Consider the following 21,415-nt stretch of genomic DNA (forward strand, 5'->3'; position numbering starts at 1 on the left):
AGTAACTTCCATGTAACTTCCAACCGTTGATGGAAGTTTTAGTAACTTCCATGTAACTTCCAACCTTTGCCTAAACCGAACATCTCGTTATTACATTAAAACAAGCGTGCACTCTTATTTTAACACAATAAAGAGATCAATTACACTAAAATGTCCAACAAACCTCCCCCATTTTAGTGTAATTACCGATCAAATCACCAAAGTCATAACATACCACAAACTACTGCATAGATGAAATATCGTGACGATTGAATTTCATCTTAGCAAATTACACGTTTCAAATATTCGAATATCAGGGTGTCACTAAGGATTGAACCCTTTCTATTCATAATGAATACATGAAGATAATCTGCACAATAGTTTATAACATTACTCTTGCTCGACACTAGTTTTACTAGCCTGTGTCCCTATCCTTCATAAGCATATCAAAGCCAAGTCCCAGCTTCTTGAAGCGGCTAAACTTCATGCTTATATAGGTAGTCCTTTTCTTTCTTGCACCTGCAAATGCAATTTTTCAAAAGAACCATTGAGAAGTTATACTTCAACCTCCTTAACTTACAGAACCGAACACATTCCTTTTGGGATACTTTCGATGATGTGTTCCAATCTCTACATGTTAAGCTTTCCACATTGAATTCAGCACCTAATGTCATATTAGATGGGAATTGGGTATCTTAACATAAGAGATTTCAGATGGACTTTAATCCTAATCCCACAGCCGACCTTTTTACGAGATCTCTACTTAACCCTTTGGTTAAATGATCGGCCAAATTATGCTGAGTTCTCACAAACTCCACTGATATCACACCATGCATGATTAACTCCCGAACCATGTTGTGTCTAACACCCAAGTGTCTAGACTTCCCATTATACACTTGACTATATGCCTTAGCCAAAGTTGCCTGACTATCACACCTGATAGACATGGGAGGTATAGGTTTGGGCCACAATGGAATCTCATAGATTAGATTTCTTAGCCACTCAGCTTTTTTACTAGCTGCTGCTAAAGCTACAAATTCAGATTCCATTTTTGAATTTGTAATGCAGGTCTGTTTCTTGGATGCCCAAGAGATAGCACCTCCTCCAAGGAGGAATACCCAACCACTTGTGGATGAATAATCCTCCATATTGGTTATCCAACTTGCATCAGAGTAACCTTCAATAACCGAAGGAAATCCAGTATATGTCAAACCATAGTCAATGGTTCCCTTTAAGTACTTGAATACTCTATTCATAGCTTGCCAATGATGAGAACTAGGATTACTTGTAAACCTACTGAGTTTAGCAACAGCATAAGCTATATCAGGCCTAGTACTAATCATTGCATACATGAGTGATCCTATCGCCCTTGAGTATTCAAGTTGAGACACTGCTACACCTTTATTAGGTAATAGCTTCAGGTTAGGATCAATGGGAGTACTTACCGGAGAACAATCTTTAAAATTAAATTTCTCCAATATCTTCTCAATATAATGTGATTGAGAGATGGAAATACCATTGTTTCCACATTTGATCTTTATTCCTAAGATCACATCCGCCTCCCCCATATCTTTCATATCAAACTTAGAAGACAAAAATGCCTTAGTTTCATCAACTTGATCTTGGTCGGTACCAAAGATCAACATGTCGTCTACATACAGACAAATGATAACTCCTTTGCCATGAGTATCAAACTTGCTGTATAGACATTTATCTGCTTGGTTTATAACAAAACCACTAGACAACACAACCTCATCAAATTTTTGATGCCATTGCTTAGGCGCTTGTTTCAAGCCATAAAGAGATTTCATCAGTTTACACACCTTATTTTCATTTCCTGGCATAACAAACCCTTCAGGTTGTTTCATGTATATCTCTTCATCCAATTCACCATTTAAGAATGCAGTTTTCACATCCATTTGTATCGAAAAAATCAATACCCTCCTTTTGCCTAAAGCCTTGGATAACCAATCTGGCTTTGTACTTGTCAACAGTACCATCCACTTTCATCTTTCTCCTAAAGATCATCTTACATCCTAATGGCTTACATCCAGGAGGTAAGTCAACCAATTTCCATGTATTATTTTGCATGATGGAATCCATCTCACTTTGGATTGCTTCTTTCCAGAATACAGCATCCCTTGAAGCCATTGCTTCACTAAAAGTCTTTGGGTCTTCCTCAACATTAAGGCAATATTGATATTGAAATTCAATATCACTCCTTGACCCTTCAACCAAATAGAGTTGAAAGTCATCACCAAATGACTTAGCTTTTCTTACTCTCGTACTCTTTCTAGTTTCAGTACTAGTTAAAGGTATATCCTCAATATTAACTGAGACTTTCGACATGGAATTCATGTCCTTTGGCCTAGGTATAGATGTAAACCTTTGTTCATCAAAGATAGCATCTCGTGACTCTATAACCGAGTTCACAGCAACAGAATCATTAGATTCTAGCACATAGAATCTATATACTTTAGAATGTTCAGCATATCCAATAAATATGCAATCTATACCTCTTTCACCTATGGTTTTCCTTTTAGGTTCTGTAAGCCTGACTACAGCCCTACATCCCCAAATTTTGAGATAACTCAAATTTGGTGTCTTTTTGTGCCAAAGTTCATATGGGGTAACCTTATTCCTTTTGTTAGGAATTCGGTTCAACAAGTAACAGGCTGTCAACATAGCCTCACCCCAAAATCCTTCACTTAAACCCGAATAGGATAACATGGAATTCACCATTTCTTTCAAGGTTCTATTCTTCCTTTCGGCTACACCATTCTGTTGTGGTGTATAGGGAGCTGTAGTTTGATGTATTATTCCAGTAGATTGAAAATAAACCGGATCATAATACTCACCTCCCCTATCCGTACGAAGAGTTTTGATTAGCCCATTTTGATGAAGTTCTACCTCTTTCTTATAAATTTTAAATTTATCAAGAGCTTCATCTTTTGTATTTAATAAATATACATAACAATACCTTGATGCATCATCAATAAAAGTAACAAGATATTTTTTATGACCTAATGATGGAGTAGCATGCAAATCACACAAATCACTATGAATAAGGTCTAAGACTTTAGTCTCACTTTTAACATCCTTAAAAGGTTTCCTAGTGATCTTGGTCAACATGCAAGTTTTGCATTTTTCAATGTTCATATCAAAAGGAGGAATCATACTTGTTTTTGACATATCTTTTAATCTTTTGTAATGAACATGTCCTAATCTAGCATGCCAAATTTCTGATTTTGTCATATTAGTTATAGAACTACACGAGGCCATACAAACAGATTCATGAACAAAAGGAACATCAATGTTTAATTTAAACATTCCATTACAACGATAACCAAATCCAACAAACGAACCATGTCTTGACAAGATGTACTTGTCACTTTCAAGTACTTGCTTGAAACCACAATTATTTAAAACCATACCAGACAATAAGTTCTTACGAATACCAGGTACAAATAAGACATTATCCAAATACAAACTTTTTCCGGAAGTAAAAACTAAATTCACACAACCTAATCCTAGGATTGGTTCAGTTGCAACATTGCCCATCTTCACAATAGAGCCATCATCGATTGGTCTAAATTCCTTGAACCAACGACGATCTTTGCACACATGGCTTGTTGCTCCCGAATCAAACCACCAAGCAACGTCATCATCCTTGTTGCTTTTCAGGATCATTAGACCCACTTGGACCAGCCTTGTTCTTTCCTTTGAACACCCGACAATCCCTCTTTAAATGACCAGGTTTCCCACACTTCCAACATGACAATTTTGTCTGTTTGTTTGGACCTTTGTTCTTATTTCCTTGAAATTTTCGTTTGTTACCTTTAGCATTGTAATTTTGCTTAACTGTTCCACTTTCCTCTACCATATTAACGGAAGAGGAACCTGCTACGGTTTTATCATTGACTTTGTCAATTTCCTGAGCCCTCAGCGACTCCTCAATCATGAAATGACTACCGAGTTGAACCAGAGTCAACTCTTCCTTCTTATGTTTCAAGGTATGCTTGAAGTCTTTCCAAGAAGAAGGCAGTTTATCAATTATAGATGAAACTGCAATGGATTCATCCATTTTCAAATCATGTTGAGTAAACTGACCCAAAATCCGCAGCAGTTCATTATATTGCTCCATAACAGGCCTCGAATCAATCATTTTGTAATTAAAGAAATTACTAACTAAGAATTTGTTACTTGAGGCATCTTCTGCCATATACTTGGATTCAAGAGAGTCCCATAATTCCTTAGCAGACTCAACATTTTGATAAATATCAAAGAGAGAGTCAGACATACCGTTCAGAATGTGTCCACGACAAATGTAATCGTCGTTCTCCCATTTCGAACGCTTCCTTGTTTGATCCAGAGTTTCGCCTTCCATATACACCGGCATCGGTGTACTCAGCACATACACCACATTCAATGTTGTCAAGAGAAAGTGCATCTTCTTCTGCCATCTTCTGAAATCCTGCCCTTCAAACTTGTCCAACTTTGCAAACTTGCTTGTCATCTTCGAACTATCGTTCGTCATCTCGAAAGATTTGATTCAATCTTTTATTGGTTAATTTTGAAAATCGAGATAATCCTGGATAAATCTGAAGTCGTGTATAAACACTTTCAGATTGAATCAAATTTCGGGGTTCAACCAAAATTGTTCAATCGGATAAAATCAGAAGATTATAATTCAAGAGTTTTGTTTTGGTCTTGTGAGTTTTTCACATGTTATGCTTTCTGAACCAGGATGATTATTTATAATCAAAGAACAGGTGGTTATTGGCGGTTGATGGAAGTTATTTATTTTTAAAAATTGTCGTTGATGGAAGTTTTAGTAACTTCCATGTAACTTCCAACCGTTGATGGAAGTTTTAGTAACTTCCATGTAACTTCCAACCTTTGCCTAAACCGAACATCTCGTTATTACATTAAAACAAGCGTGCACTCTTATTTTAACACAATAAAGAGATCAATTACACTAAAATGTCCAACATCATACCACTGCGAAGTTGTTCTCATATATTAATAATACAATTATTTCAAATGCCATTTGGTTTCAAGTTTGGATGAAGCACACCAGAGTTAAACATTGGCAACGTGGTGTTTGTATCATTTGAAACCAGAGATGATCCAGTATAATCCCTGCGAAATAATGAAGTTGCTTCTGTGTCAATGGTTATGTGTGCATCAGTCAATCAGTTACTCATACCACTGTGAAGTTTGGTTTCAAGCTTAGATTTACTACAAAAGTGGATGAAGCACACCAGAGTTATTAACATTTAGTTGAAGTTTGTGATTCGTGAGCTAAGTCATTCTAAGATTGGCTGGTAGTTCATAAACTTTTTAATTCTTCTTCCTCCCAAAGATCCAATGTTTCAAGATGAACATTATTCATCCTTGCAAATCATGTTTTATAGTACACCTCACCTCAAAAAAAGACAAGCGGTGGATTTGTAGTAAATGACGTATTTGCTTCTCTCAATCAACTCACAAATTCCTTGAGTGTGTTTGGATGGATACTTTCATCCGAGTAATTCATTTTAAATGAGATATTGAATTCCTGTCATTTTAAATTTAGTGTTTGGATAATGATTTAAGGAGAAATTAAATACCTGGAATTTTAATAGAGAATTTTAATAAACTAAAACTGAGTCATATGAAATTCCCCTAAAAACCTAAGAATTTCAATTTCTCAAAAAACCTCCTCGTATACTCTCGTACTCACTCTATGCTCGTATTCACTCTTTCTCCTTTCTCTACCATCTGCGCTGACTCCATGATTTCATTGGTTTTATACTATGGGTACTCATTGTTTGATTCCGTTGCTCATTGTTTGATTTTGTTACAAATCGTGCACTGTAGGTGTTTGTGTTTATTCTTCTATTAAGAACTTAGGTTTCTTCAATGTGTTTCTTTACTTTGTGTTTATTATTATATATTGTATAACATTAAATTTATTTTGAATATTTAACTATTTAAAAAATGATTCATGTTTATTTTCATTCAATATTGAAATTTTAATTTTTAAATAAATATTTAAAAATGAAAATTTGAATTTTATTGAAATTGAATTATTTTGTCCAAACAAGAAAATTAAAATACAAGAAATTGAGTTGCCTCATCCAAACAAAATATTTTAAAAATGAAAGGAATTTAAATCAAGGCAATCAAAATACTTGTGAATTTGAATTTCCTATAAATTTTTAAATCCCCCATCCAAACACAAGGTTAAGATAAGAGCTTTGGCACTAATTTGTTTTTCTTTTTTTTTTTAGAGCAGCAAATTAAGAAAAGAAATAAACACATGAAAAACTTTATTGGATGACTCTATAAATGGAGCTCAATATACATCTATTATTGTTAGTATAACTTCAACTTAAATGAAAAAAACAGAAACAAACATTCAAAACTTAAAAAAAAGACTTACAGCTGTTACAAGAAATAACAAACTCCTAAAAGACACTCGAAAAACTAGAATCTTTAGAATCCATTTCAAGCAGCAGGCAAATTTTCAATAATTAGAATTCAAATACACACAACAAACATGACTACCAGAATCAAGAGGTCCAGTTGATGGTAAGGCTCCTCAAGCCAGTTAGCTAGTAGCTATTATATCATCCGCCAAATTTGGACTGCTCTTTCTCTAGTTGATTGATTAATTGCTGTAAATTCTTCAAATACTTCTTCGTGAAATGATCCAGAATAATCCTTCTTGAAAATCTGAGCTTTCCATAAAATTGTGTAGGTGTTTCATATAAGTTGATGCGATTTGAATTATTATTTTCAGGGACAATATGCATGATTTTGCCTGGAGGATAAAGAGGATGTCTATCCAAGTTGACTGATGTTGGAACAGGACAAACACTCTCTTCTTCAGTGATGTTTTTTGTTGTGGTTGCTTCTTTTTCCTTAGCACGAATGTTAGACAATTTGTCTTCATCATCATCTGAGTCATAATCATCACCGTCAGATCCTTCACTAGAAGAATTATATTCTTCATCATCCGACACGTGTTCTTCAGTCAAAAGAGTTTCCCAACTTGTCTTTATCCTTAATCCGACAGCAGTTAGGATGTTTTTATCCTTAATCCGATCCTGTAAATTATTCAATCCATATTATATTATGCAGTGGCCCAATGAAAGCCAACTTGAGCAAAGAATGAACCATTTTTAACAGATAACATCTTCAGAAATTAGTCAATTAACATGTTAGAGTATTTGAGGAACCATCTTAATTAGGCTGGGTTAAGTAGTTTGAGCATGCACCTTGTAATTGAAATCGTGAACAGAAGAAGCTGAGAATGTAGGCACTATGTCATAACCATTTATAATGGAAGTGATAAAGGGCTTCCCGAATTCGGCTAACTCCAATGTCATACTCGCAGCTGCAAAAAAATACAGTTGTGAAGAAGGATTGGTAATATCAGAACACATGACCTATAGAATTAGATAGATCAGATCAATAGAAAAATTAAAACTCTAGATGTAAATTAAAAAAGTTAGTATAACATATATAACCACATGCCTGGTCCAAACGTTACACAAGTACATGAAGAGAACTGCTTCATTTCTCTAAGCATAAATGTCAACAGTGCAGCAGTAGCACCACCAAGTGAATGCCCAATGATCTATATGGAAATATTATTATAACAATAAAAAAAGGGTCAAAAGGTTGAGTTACATGATTGAATTAAAAGAATACATAAATTTAATTTTCAAAATATTGAAGCAAGAATATGGCATTTAAAGTAAAAGAGTACTTATAAAAACAAAGTTCACTTTAGTCCATTAATCTTTTTCTTTAATTATATGATTTATCACCTATGTTACCTTTTCTTTTACAACATTCTTTTCTTCTCATCTGTCTCTACCTTTAATTCAACCCAAAATGTACTTTTATATGTTTCTAAAGTGAAAACATATATGGAAAGCAAGAAAGAAGGAAATGAACGTATGTTCATAAGTACTTTTACAACATTCTTTTCTTCTCATCTGTCTATACCTTCCACATTATTAATTCAACCCAAAATGTACTTTTATATGCTTCTAAAGTGAAAACATATATGAAAAGTAAGGAAGAAGGAAATGAAGTAAAAAAAAAGGAAATACAATAATTTCCTAATTTTTCATTACTAGCTCTCAATTCAGCCTGTTGGGCTGTGTACTATTATATTGTTATTCAAACAGAATTTAGTAACAACATACTAATAAGTAATAACAATAAGATTAAACATAACTAAATGACTGATTTTTATTTTAGATTTTTAATAAAATTTTTTATTGTATTAAACCTTGATATATTAAATTTTTTGTTTTAAATCTTTGTTGTCGATTAAATCATGATGCGATACCATCTGAACATAAAGATTTATTATCATCACTTAATTGACAATAGAGATTCAAAATAAAAATTTTGATATATTAGACTAGAATGTAATAATTATTAAGAATTTAAAATCATTTAACATTTTTGAACCATAACAATATATACCTTGATTTTGAAGCCGGGATTTTCATGAAGAGCAAGAAGTAGCGTAGTGGTGCAGCGTTTTCTAATCCAACGAGCTGCAGTAACCATACCACGGTGTGCATGTCCAGAAACCGTGTTGTTCCTTCTCAGGTTACCATCACTGCTAATGAATGTATGACTGAAGGGGATGGGAGCAGCAATTGCATCTGTGAGAGTGTCTTTTATGCCACGAGTTCCACGGATGAACACAAACAAACATTTTAATTCTTTATCACGTACCACTGTGAATGCCGGCTTTAGAATCTGATATGTACATAAAATTAATCTTGAGTTATGTATATAGTGGCTAATAATTCATTTTTAACTATTTGATTAATTGATTGATATAAGAAGGCAAAGTGTGTACCCTAGCTGTTCTCTTTCTTAGGAGGACATCCTCCTTGGTGAATCCATTATCAAATAACAATGCTTCTAACTCTTTTCTGCTGCTGAAAAGCTTGGCCCGTTTCAACAATTTCTTCACCTCATATAACTCCTCTAAGACTCCTGGGGCTTTCAGCTTCACACAATCACTTCTTTCATCGCATTCACTTGCAACTGTTTTCGTATCCTACATTTTCAAATTCAGTTCAGGTTAAGTGAGAGGCATAACTAGAAAAAGCATCATCATGCATGCATGTAAAATTAAACTAGAAGAAATTATTAGGTATATGGTTATTGATCACCACCTGTCTATCGTCCCGACCAATCTATACGTGATATTGAGTTTTTAATTTTAAGAAAAAACAAATAACAACGTTTTTGTTATATGTCATGTAGAGATTGATCAAGAAAACCGTGAACGACATGATGGCTCATGATTCAGGACCACTGAATAATTAGAAAGCATGGAAAAACTTACACATTTATTGAAGAAAAAAAAATATTAAGAGAATTTGGAAAATGGAAATGACCTCGTCCATGACTTCGTAAATGATGGCTGTGACCAAGTCGCAGAGGTTCAATGTATCCAGTATGGTGTAACCGTACCTCATGGCTTCTGCTAACATGATCACAACTTTCATAGTGTTTTTGGGCGCCTCAGGCTGCATCTGTTCAAGCCTTGCGGCAACCTTCTTAACCAATTTTGATAAAACCATTGTTCCAAGGAAATGTGAACAAGAAAGAAACTCGATCGGAAAAACTAATGTAAGAAGAAAGAATATGATAATATTTGGTTGACGTTGGTGTCTCAAGTGCGAAGGAGAGTGTGACCTGTTGTTTTTTTTTTAATAAGAGTAGGCAGAAATATTAAACAATAAAAGGGAGCATAAAGAAAGAAATTGAGACTGCAAAAGCTTACTTTATTCTGATATGAAGCAACGTATTTAAAAGCATGGAAAAGATAGTAACTGCTAACAAAAAGATAACATCACTAACAGAAAGATAACACCACTAACAAATCATGCCTAGAGAATAGGATCAAAACTGCTTTATCCTATCAGTCAACATGACTTTTATTTTTTCCTAAAAAATAGCATAAAAATCTTATCTACTATAATTTGTTAGGCAGTTCCAACAGTCAAATCTTAACACTCCTCCTTGACTTTGGAACTGCAAACTCCAAGCTTTTGTCTCAAGTATTCAAATTTGGCTTTAAACTCCTTTATGAGTTTCTCATCACTTCCTGTCACAAGTAAATCATCAACATAGACAGCAATAATGATTAAATTTGCATCTACCAATTTCACATATAATGCAGCCTCACTTGGACTTTTGACAAATCCAAGATCTTGAAGATGATCATCTATCCTGCTGTACCAGGCCCTAGGAGCCTGTTTAAGACCATATAATGCTTTTTTCAACTTGTAAACTTTCTGCTCCTCTCCTTTGATTTGAAACCCCTCAGGTTGCTCTACATAAATCTCCTCCTGCAAGTAACCATTTAGAAAGGCAAATTTTACATCTAAATGATAAACTTTCCACCTTTTATGTGCAGTCAAGGCAAGTAGCATTCTAATTGTATCAAGACGTGCAACTGGAGCAAAGGTTTCTGAAAAATCCACTCCAAACACCTGAGCATAGCCTTTCACCACCAACCTGGCCTTGTATTTATTTACAGAACCATCTGGATTAAGTTTGGTTCTATAAACCCATTTTACCCCTATAGGTTGTTTGTGTTGAGGTCTGTCCACTAGCTCCCATGTGTCATTTTTTTCTATCATCTTCAACTCTTCCTTCATAGCATTTATCCACTTGTCATCCTTTTCAGCTTCTTCAAATTCTGCAGGTTCTAGGACAACTACATTACTCTTTTGATAAATCTCATATAAAGATCTTGTACCTCTGACATGAATGTCATCTACATCATCATCTAGGAACTGTGGGGTTTCTGGCAGCTGCTTCCTTATTGGCTCATCCCAACTCCATTGTTGATCTTCCATAAATTTGACATCTCTACTCACAAGAATTTTCCCATTTTGAGGTTGGAAAATTCTGTAAGCTTTGGAGGTGTTGCTGTATCCAATGAAAACTCCGGGTTTTGCCTTTTTATCAAGTTTGTCCCTTTTAACCTGTGGAACATAAGAGAAACAAACACAACCAAAGATTTTTAGATTTTGTAAATCTGGTTTGTAACCAAACCAGCCTTCAAATGGAGTTTTTTTGTGCAGAACTCTTGTAGGTAGTCTATTCAGCAAAAATACTGCAGTGTTTGCAGCCTCCGCCCATAGCTCCTTTGGCAACTCCTTTTCATGCAGCATACACCTTGTCATCTCCATGATACTTCTATTTTTTCTCTCACTCACACCATTTTGTTGTGGGGTGTAAGGTACGGTGAGTTGGTGCTCAATGCCAGCTTCTTCACAAAATTTATCAAAAATATCATTTTTGTATTCCTTCCCATTGTCAAACCTTATTGTTTGCAACCTACAATCACTTTGATTCTCCACCAATGCATTTAAAGATGATACTCTCTGAGGTCCCCCAACATCTGTGTGAACTAATTGCAGCTTTTGAGTTACTCTCCAAGTTGATTGAGGAAATGGTTTTCTGACTAGCTTACCATATTGGCAAGCCATGCAATCGGCTAACTTGTCTTCAAGCATTGACACACCTTTCACCAAGGCATGTTTTTGCATGTATAAAAGTCCAGCAAGATGGAAGTGTCCGAGCCTTTTGTGCCATAGTTCAACATTGGTGGCCATGCTTGAAAAAGCTATTTGCTTCTCCTCCATTAGATTTAAAGCATAGCTTTTAGCCCTCATTTTCACCTTGAATACGTCTTTTCCTTTTGCATCTTTGATCAAGCACCAATTTTCTTCAAATATAACTTTGAAGCCTTTCTCTACAAGCTGAGCAACACTAAGTAGATTTTGATCAATGTCAGGAACATATAAGACATCAGAGATATATTTCAAACCTGTCAAGCTTTCAATAGCAACAATCCCTTTTCCCTTGACTGAGATGAAATCACCATTTCCAATTTTTACTTTGGAAACAATGGTTTTGTCAAGTTTTTTAAAGAGGTTCAGGTCATTGGTCATATGGTTTGTGCAGCCGCTGTCTATTAACCATGAATCACTGGAACTATTGCTTGTGGCAAAGCATGTTGCAACAAAGAGTTGCTCATCTTCTCGTTCCTCCGCAACCACCTTTGCTTCCTCTGATTTGGACTTGCATATTCGCTCTACATGTCCCATATTGCCACACTTTCTGCACTTGACATCTGGCCTCCACCAACATTTTCTTTCAGGATGATTTGTCTTTGTGCAATGCGGACAAGGAGGAAAGGTCTCACCTTGCTGCTTGTTGGAGCCTTCTGGTTTTTCGTTCCTCCATTTTTTGTTCTTCTTGTCTTTGCCACCTCTTGAATTTTGTGTTTTCGTATGAAACGCACCTTGTACCACCTCCTCTTGTCTCATCATTCTTCTCTGCTCTTGGGCTTGTAGAGCATTTATGAGTTCTCCCAAGGTGATGGTTGACAGGTCTTTAGACTCCTCCAATGCTGATATCTTTGATTCATACTTCTCGGGTATAGTGACCAAGATTTTTTGCACTATTCTTTCATCAGGAAAGTCTTTCCCAAGAAGCCTCACTCTATTTGCTATGCCCAATAGCCGGTCAGCGTAGCCTTTAATTGTTTCAGTCTCTTTCATGCTCTGCATCTCGAATTCTCTGCCCAAGTTGAGTACTTGCATGCCTTTGGTTCTTTCACAGCCTTGATATTCTGATCTGAGATAATCCCAAATCTGTTTGGCAGACTTGAAGTTCATAATTCTTGTAAAAATAATTTTTGACACAGCAGAGAAAAGGCAATTTTTAGCCTTAGCCTTATTGGTCTTCCTTTCTCTGTGATTCTTCATCTGAGCCACCGTTGGATCTAAAGGTAGTTCAGGAACATCATAGTTTTCTTCTACTGCCTCCCAAAGATCCAAAGCTTCAAGATGAGCAGTCATCCTTGCAGCCCATAATTCGTACTCTTCACCATCAAAAATTGGTGGTGAACCTGCTGTGTATGATGTTTCTCCCTCCATTGTGATTTCTCTCAACTCACAGATCCCTTAAAGATAAGAGCTCTAGATACCAATTTGTTGTTTTTTTTTTAATAAGAGTAGGCAGAAATATTAAACAATAAAAGGGAGCATAAAGAAAGAAATTGAGACTGCAAAAGCTTACTTTATTCTGATATGAAGCAACGTATTTAAAAGCATGGAAAAGATAGTAACTGCTAACAAAAAGATAACATCACTAACAGAAAGATAACACCACTAACAAATCATGCCTAGAGAATAGGATCAAAACTGCTTTATCCTATCAGTCAACATGACTTTTATTTTTTCCTAAAAAATAGCATAAAAATCTTATCTACTATAATTTGTTAGGCAGTTCCAACAGTCAAATCTTAACATGACCTTATATAGGAACATTTGACGCAAGTGTTCTTTTTTAAAAGCCAAAGTGAGAATATTCTTTTACTAATTAAAAAAGTAAGGACATAGCACAAGTTGTGCACGTCCAACCTTGCTATACAGAGAATTATTGAACTTATCAGTTGAAAATTCTTATACATTGCCACAACTAGCCAACTAGTAGTGTAAAATTATAATAGACTCCACCTAACTAAGTCAAACTGAGATACCTATCAAATATTAAGAGGTACACACCGATATATGACTATATAGTGAGTTACTTGTTTTGGGTTGATTTCAAAATCTTCCTGCATGAGATGTTTTTTTTTTCTTCTAATTAAATCGAATTTTAAGGATTATGAGAGATAGAAAGGAAATATAAAAGAGTGATGAGATAAAAGGAGATGAATAGAAAGAGATAAAAAAAAATGTTGCCATGTGCTGGTGCAATCGTGGTGAATGGTGATACGTCTAACACAAGTTGTGCAAGTGGATTGAAAGAGTGACAACGCTTCTGATTTATTCTAGAGTACTGCTATTCAGTAAGAAGGAATGCATCACACCAATAGCACGAAAGAAATAACTAATGTACGTGCTCTCAATTTTTAAAGTGCAAATTTATTTTAAAAACAATAAATTAAAAAAGTAATAAATTTTTTTTATTGTATTTCAGATTTCCATTAATTGTGGGTGCATACTCTCTCACTAGAATATTAAACAAGTGTACTGTTAGAATCTCTTACTAGCATTCCTCAATCTGATAATATGTGAAATAAAGCTGGGTTAATTTGATTTCTTGATATATACATCAATTTTAATAATTATATATAGTAAAATTATAGAACTAAAGATATAACCAAAAAATTATAGAACTGAAGAAGCATAAAATTATTATTAAGATATAGTTTATTATATATATATATATATTTTAAGATAAATTAACAACATCAATGTAATTATAATATTATATTATATAAAATATTTTTCTTATCAAATCAAGAAATATTATAATTAATATATAATTATTTAAAAAATTATACATTTTAAAAGAATATGACACTAGACTAAGTAGGCCTATTGACGACTCAAAGACCTGAACCCGCCCTCAAACTAAATAAAGCCTCATTTTTAAACCCCAAATTCATAAAAATTAATTTTGGACCGGGTCAAGTTAGTAATGAGTCATGAATAATAATAATAGAAAAATCACTGCTTGAAAACAAGATTTTATAGTAGACCACCATTAATTGTAGTTCGCAAACTTAATGTTCTTGACTAGATATTAAAACCCTTTAGGTTGTCTCTAGCTAGTAAATTACTTCCCTTAAAAAAAGATTGTTTTTACATCCACTTAATGTATAGTTAATTAAATTATGTATGATATATTTTTGTAACTAGCTAGTGAACAGGTATAAAATAAATCTACACCATTTTTTTTAGTGAAACCTTTAGTTAATCTGGCTTGAACTTTTCTAGATAAGCGTCGTGTCTAAGTGTCCTTTTAAATATCCACTTGCTAGTTGCTACAAACACGATACTTTATTCTTCTAAAGCTTCGCTTTGGTTTGTTGACTTTTAATTTGTTTCCTTTCTTGAGACTTATTTTTCATCAACTTCTTTCCTCACATTTTCCTAAAATCTATCCAGAAGGAGGAACCAATAGACTAAACTAAGTCAGCAATGCGAATTGAAGACTTGAAAAGTATTGAGAGTTAGATTGATACTTATCCCTTAGATGGTTTGCCTTTTCGATTTTCATGTGGCTGCGGAAGAATTCTTGCAACGTGAAGAGTGAAGATTTTTCCTTTTGTGTTTGAGATGACCCTTTTAAGTCGCTCTGTGTGGGTGGGAATTTTTTAGCAGAAATTAATTTCTTGTAGAATTTTATATATCTTCATCCTTTCATCGAGAAGTGGTGAATCTTCAACTCATACAGATTTGTTGAATTAATTTAGAGAGTTAAATACAAAAAATTAACAATAAGACATTCCACATAAATAATAGAAAACTAGCTAGTATATATATATATATATATATATATATATATATATATATATATATATATATATATAGTTTTGTAAATATTAGAAATTTAAATAGAAATTATATTTTATGTAAATTAATACTTAAAAAAATTCACGAGTTTACCGTAAAATCACAATCACACCTCCTCCACCTAGAGGTAGAGTCGTCAAAACGGGTCAGCCCGGTTCACATGGGCTGACCCGCAACGGATTGAGCTAAAAGTGGGCTAGCCCAGCTCGATTCACTTTTGTGTGGGCTAACAAAATGTCAGCTCGGTCCGGCCCACCACGGGTTGGTGGGTTATGCGGGCTGACCCACTTTTCTACTTTTTTTTTTTTGTAAAAAAATAAATTATTTCAAACAACTTAAAATAAAATCTAATATAAAAATCAAACTAAATCAAATCCAAACATTCAATATTGAAGTGATTGAAGTCTTCAAAATAAACATTCAACATTAAGATAATTGAAATTTAAATGTCATAAAAAATAAACTTCTGAACTATTGAAATTAAACATTAGAGTTATGGACTATGAAATCCAGAACAACTTTCTCTTCTTTCTCAATATCACAATTAATTTCATCTACAAATACAAAAAAAAAACAATATCATTAATAAGTCAAATAAATGAAACAACACACCAATAACAAACTAAAAATTATGGAAAAAGAAATGTAAATTACCAATATCTTCAAAACCATTTATCCAATTTTGAGTTAAAATTAGTGCTTGAACATTGGAAGGAAGAAGACTAGCACGATACTTGTTTAGCACACGAGCACCAATGCTAAATGCCGATTCACTAGCAACAGTTGTTATAGGAATGCTTAACACCTCACATGCCAATCTACAAAGATTTGGATAACATTCTTGGCGGTCCTTCCAATAACTCAAAATATCCAACTTAGGAAAAAACTTTGGCTCAAGCGGTGTCTCAGCCAAATAGAGATCTAGTTCAGACTTGTCATTAACTTCAACATTTTGGCTCACATAATTGATATATTCCTATGACAATATAAGAGAAAAATTAAATTAAATAAATTGAATCATAAAACAATTAAATAATTAAACAAAAGAAAAGACTAACATTATATGGATCATTAACAAATTAACAATTACTAATTCAATTGGGCTTTGTTATTGTTTGGACTTGCTCTATTGTTGAATGTGAATTGCCAATTGGGTTCTAGCTACAAAATAAAAATTTAATTTCTTAACCATTATAAATTTATAATAATAAAAAATAAAATAATATATTATTTAAATTTGGTGGGTTGACGGGCTGGCCCACAAATCCATGGGTTGAGCCCACCTAACCCAAGGACTAAGTGGGCCGGGCTGAAAAGTTACCAATACCGATTTTTTTTAAAAAAATTGAACCCGATCCACCTCTGGTCCTGGAACCCATTTTGACCGCTCTACCTAGAAGTACATCACCTAGCAATACAACACTCAGCAGCGTGCTCTTCAACTTTTTAACTAACAAACAAACTGCCATAACTTTTTTTAGTTAATTACTAGGACATATTCTTGACACAGTATTAATAGTGTCAACGCCCAATGATGGACTATTGTTGAGCAATGAGTCGTCTCCTGCAAGGCTGCAACTTATAATTAAATACTCATTTTGAGCTATTTTTTCGCTGTCAACCCCCAAAACCACACCACCAATGCTTCGCACAGTTTTTTCCGTTGCCATTTCAGTAACTGGGATCACTACACCCCAACTTCATGCACACTTGCCAAATACTCTGCAACCATCTGATAAACTTTCCTTGCATCATGGATCATAGAGTTCATCTTTTTTCTGGTGCATAACTATCTCTTCTCAGTTTCTATATTCTAATTTTGAGTTAATTCTTACTTACATTGAGAGTTTCATCAATATTATCTCCTGGACTTGATAATGGGCGGTATGCTATTTTTATGTTTAGCTTAGCTTAGCTTGTTGGTTTAACATGGTGTGGATGGAAGAATGAGTGGGACATCTGTCCTTTGCCAATCCCATCTTTTGTCACTGCCAAATAGTCCACTCCAAAGCTCTGAATTGAATGCAAAGTTCAATGAGCAGGGATGGTTGTCTTTGCTCAAGAGATGCAAGAGCATGGAAGAATTCAAGCAAGTACATGCCCATATTCTAAAATTGGGTCTCTTCTATGATTCTTTCTGTGGCAGCAATCTTGTTGCCTCTTGTGCTCTATCTAGATGGGGCAGCATGGAGTATGCTTGCTCAATCTTCAGGCAGATTGAGGAACCTGGTAGCTTTGAGTACAATACCATGATTAGAGGAAATGTCAATAGCATGGATCTAGAAGAAGCTTTGTTGCTTTATGTTGAGATGCTTGAAAGAGGAATTGAACCTGACAACTTCACCTACCCGTTTGTGCTCAAGGCATGCTCTCTATTAGTTGCTCTCAAGGAAGGAGTGCAAATTCATGCTCATGTTTTTAAGGCAGGTCTTGAGGTTGATGTCTTTGTGCAAAATGGCTTGATCAGCATGTATGGCAAGTGTGGGGCAATAGAGCATGCTGGTGTTGTGTTTGAGCAAATGGATGAAAAGAGTGTGGCTTCGTGGAGTTCCATCATTGGTGCTCATGCTAGTGTGGAGATGTGGCATGAGTGCTTGATGCTTCTTGGGGACATGAGCGGGGAGGGGCGCCATAGGGCTGAAGAGAGCATTCTGGTTAGTGCACTTTCTGCTTGCACTCATTTGGGGTCTCCTAATCTAGGAAGGTGCATACATGGGATCTTGTTGAGGAACATCAGTGAACTCAATGTTGTTGTGAAGACTTCATTAATTGATATGTATGTCAAGTGTGGGAGCCTTGAGAAAGGGCTTTGTGTGTTCCATAATATGGCTCATAAGAATAGATATTCTTACACTGTAATGATTGCGGGGCTTGCCATTCATGGGCGCGGTAGGGAAGCTGTAAGAGTTTTCTCTGACATGCTGGAGGAAGGTTTGACACCAGATGATGTTGTCTATGTGGGTGTGTTAAGTGCTTGCAGTCATGCTGGTCTTGTCAAAGAGGGTTTTCAATGTTTCAACCGCATGCAATTTGAGCATATGATTAAACCAACAATTCAGCACTATGGTTGTATGGTGGATCTTATGGGGAGAGCTGGGATGCTAAAGGAAGCCTATGACCTCATAAAAAGCATGCCAATTAAGCCTAATGATGTGGTTTGGAGGAGCCTTCTTAGTGCTTGTAAGGTTCACCATAACTTGGAAATAGGGGAGATTGCAGCTGATAATATTTTCAAGTTGAATCAACACAATCCCGGGGACTATTTGGTGCTAGCAAATATGTATGCAAGGGCTCAAAAATGGGCTAATGTAGCCAGGATCAGAACAGAAATGGTTGAAAAAAACTTGGTGCAAACACCTGGGTTCAGTTTGGTTGAAGCAAATAGGAATGTATACAAGTTTGTTTCGCAGGACAAGTCTCAACCACAATGTGAAACCATCTATGATATGATTCAACAAATGGAATGGCAGTTGAAATTTGAAGGCTATACACCAGACATGTCACAGGTGTTGCTTGATGTGGATGAAGATGAAAAGAGGCAGAGACTGAAACATCATAGTCAGAAGTTGGCAATTGCTTTTGCACTAATACAGACATCGGAGGGATCTCCCGTAAGAATATCAAGAAATCTTAGGATGTGTAATGACTGTCATACTTACACTAAGTTCATTTCCGTGATCTATGAACGGGAAATTACTGTGAGAGACAGTAATCGCTTCCACCATTTTAAAGATGGAACTTGCTCATGTAAAGATTATTGGTGAATTTCATGACATTTATGCATAAAGGGTTCTTTGTAGGGGTAGTATTTTTTTTCCTGTCTTGACATTTCCCACACATATTTGTTAGTTATATATATTGCAGTAAATAGACAACTACTTGAAATAAGATTGGACATTGTGGTATATGGAGCATCTTTTTCTACCAATGATATTGCTATCTATAGCACACAAGCAAGACAAGAAAATAGGTTTTGGTTATGGTATTGTTTAACATATACTACTTGTTATAGAAATTGTAGGCACATCAGAGTAAGAATAAGCGAAGATGTCAGCAAATTGATAAATTTGATAACGTAACAGTTTTTAGTTAGTTTCAATTTTGTGATTCGTTGTTGTCTTAATATTTCACCATTAGTGACCTATAATGAAATATTTTGTTGAACAACGGTAAAATAGTCTTAACATTTGATTTAAGTTGAATCTGAATGGTTTATTGTTTTCCTTTTTAAATCACTCCCTCCCCCCTTTTGAAGTTTTTGAAATTAAAAGATTTTTTTTTAAACAGAACAGAAGACGTATTGTCTTCTTCATGTGAATTGTGTTTTCAGACTGATGTGGATGTTTGATAAATCAGAAAATAGTGTCCTTGGATGTGGCTTCCTCTATTTAATGAGGTAAAAAGACTCATAAAGTAGACTTATTCCCTTCTGAACTTGAAAATCAGCAGCACACTTGTGAACCACCATAATATTTATGCTAAAGAAATATGGTGCTTGAACAACCCTTCTCTAGTTTAATTCCAGGTTAATAGAATGGAGATTGGAACAATACCTGTAGCTTAAAGATTAATTAGGATGAGCTAAAAGTTATAGGAAGATTAATTAGGATGAGTTAAAGAAATATGGCTTTGGAATTGTTTTGACTGAATTTGGCTCTCATTCTATTTTATATTCTGCAGATCTTCATGGAATAGATCGAACTATTTTGAATCGTGCACTGAAACTATTAGAACAGAAGGGAAAACTTGTGGTCTTTAAAGGAACTTCAACTGATGATGAAGGAGTTAAATTTTCTATATAATTGTTTTGTGAATTAATCTATTGAATCTTTGGGGATTTTACAAGTCATCAACAGGGGAATCTTTTGCTATCTATTTAATGAGTTTGTTGATGTGCAAGATGTGTAAGAACAAGCTGTAGTAAATTGCTATCAATTTTCATTTCGGGAGCTTTGCTGTGTTAATTGCTTTGTGGCTATTCGTAGTAAAATTAGTGAAATTATGCTCCCTGTGAAATCATTAAATTCGTAAATTGAAGGAGGGATTCCAATGTGCCAAAAGCTATCCTGGTATCAAACATTGATATTATTAAAAATAATGAAGTTGCTTCTGTGTCAATGGTTATATGTCTGCATCAGTCAATCAGTTAATCATACCACTGCGAAGTTGTTCTCATATATTAATAATACAATTATTTCAAATGCGAAGTTGTTCTCATATTAATAATACAATTATTTCAAATGCCATTTGGTTTCAAGTTTGGATGAAGCACACCAGAGTTAAACATTGGCAACGTGGTGTTTGTATCATTTGAAACCAGAGATATCCAGTATAATCCCTGCGAAATAATGAAGTTGCTTCTGTGTCAATGGTTATATGTGTGCATCAGTCAATCAGTTACTCATACCACTGTGAAGTTTGGTTTCAAGCTTAGATTTACTACAAAGGTGGATGAAGCACACCAGAGTTAACATTTAGTTGAAGTTTGTGATTCATGAGCTTAGTCATTCTAAGATTGGCAGGTAGTTCATAAACTTTTTATTCTTTTTCCTCCCAAAGATCCAATGTTTCAAGATGAACATTATTCATCCTTGCAAATCGTGTTTTATAGTACACCTCACCACAAAAAAAGACAAGTGGTGGATTTGTAGTAAATGACGTATTTGCTTCTCTCAATCAACTCACAAATTCCTTAAGTTAAGAGCTTTGGCATTAATTTGTTTTATTTATTTTTTTATTTATGAGAGCAGCAAATTAAGAAAAGAAATAAACACATGAAAAACTTTATTGGATGACTCTATAAATAGAGCTCAATATACATCTATCATTGTTAGTATAACTTCAACTTAAATGAAAAAAACAGAAACAAACATTCAAAACTTAAAAAAAGACTTACAACTGTTACAAGAAATAACAAACTCCTAAAAGACACTCGAAAAACTGAATCTTTAGAATCCATTTCAAGCAGCAGGCATATTTTCAATAATTAGAATTCAAATACACACAACAAACATGACTACCAG

The 21,415-nt window shown here is 34.6% G+C and overlaps 2 protein-coding genes and 1 long non-coding RNA gene across 3 annotated transcripts; 2 read left to right on the forward strand and 1 right to left on the reverse strand.

Moving 5' to 3' along the window:
- Positions 1-6,272: 6,272 nt before the first annotated feature.
- LOC114408155 lies at positions 6,273-13,763 on the reverse strand. Its single transcript, XM_028371254.1, has 7 exons — positions 13,341-13,763; positions 9,402-9,702; positions 8,855-9,058; positions 8,470-8,751; positions 7,504-7,606; positions 7,245-7,363; positions 6,273-7,073 (listed from the first exon to the last, which is right to left on the reverse strand). Exons 1-7 carry the CDS (start codon positions 13,496-13,498, stop codon positions 6,594-6,596), a joined length of 1,647 nt encoding a protein of 548 aa, XP_028227055.1. The 5' UTR covers positions 13,499-13,763; the 3' UTR covers positions 6,273-6,593.
- A 3,165-nt stretch (positions 13,764-16,928) lies between these two features.
- Positions 16,929-19,323, forward strand: LOC114408144 (pentatricopeptide repeat-containing protein At1g31920-like). Its single transcript, XM_028371247.1, has 2 exons — positions 16,929-17,173; positions 17,298-19,323. Exon 2 carries the CDS (start codon positions 17,339-17,341, stop codon positions 19,154-19,156), a length of 1,818 nt encoding a protein of 605 aa, XP_028227048.1. The 5' UTR covers positions 16,929-17,173; positions 17,298-17,338; the 3' UTR covers positions 19,157-19,323.
- Positions 19,324-19,634: 311 nt separating this feature from the next.
- On the forward strand, positions 19,635-20,516 carry LOC114408196. The gene is made up of 2 exons (XR_003665851.1): positions 19,635-19,788; positions 20,073-20,516. It is a non-coding gene; the product is annotated as an uncharacterized LOC114408196 (long non-coding RNA).
- The last annotated feature ends 899 nt before the right edge of the window (positions 20,517-21,415 follow it).

This window comes from Glycine soja, chromosome 1 (assembly GCF_004193775.1).
Source record: "Glycine soja cultivar W05 chromosome 1, ASM419377v2, whole genome shotgun sequence".
Lineage (NCBI taxonomy): Eukaryota > Viridiplantae > Streptophyta > Magnoliopsida > Fabales > Fabaceae > Glycine > Glycine soja.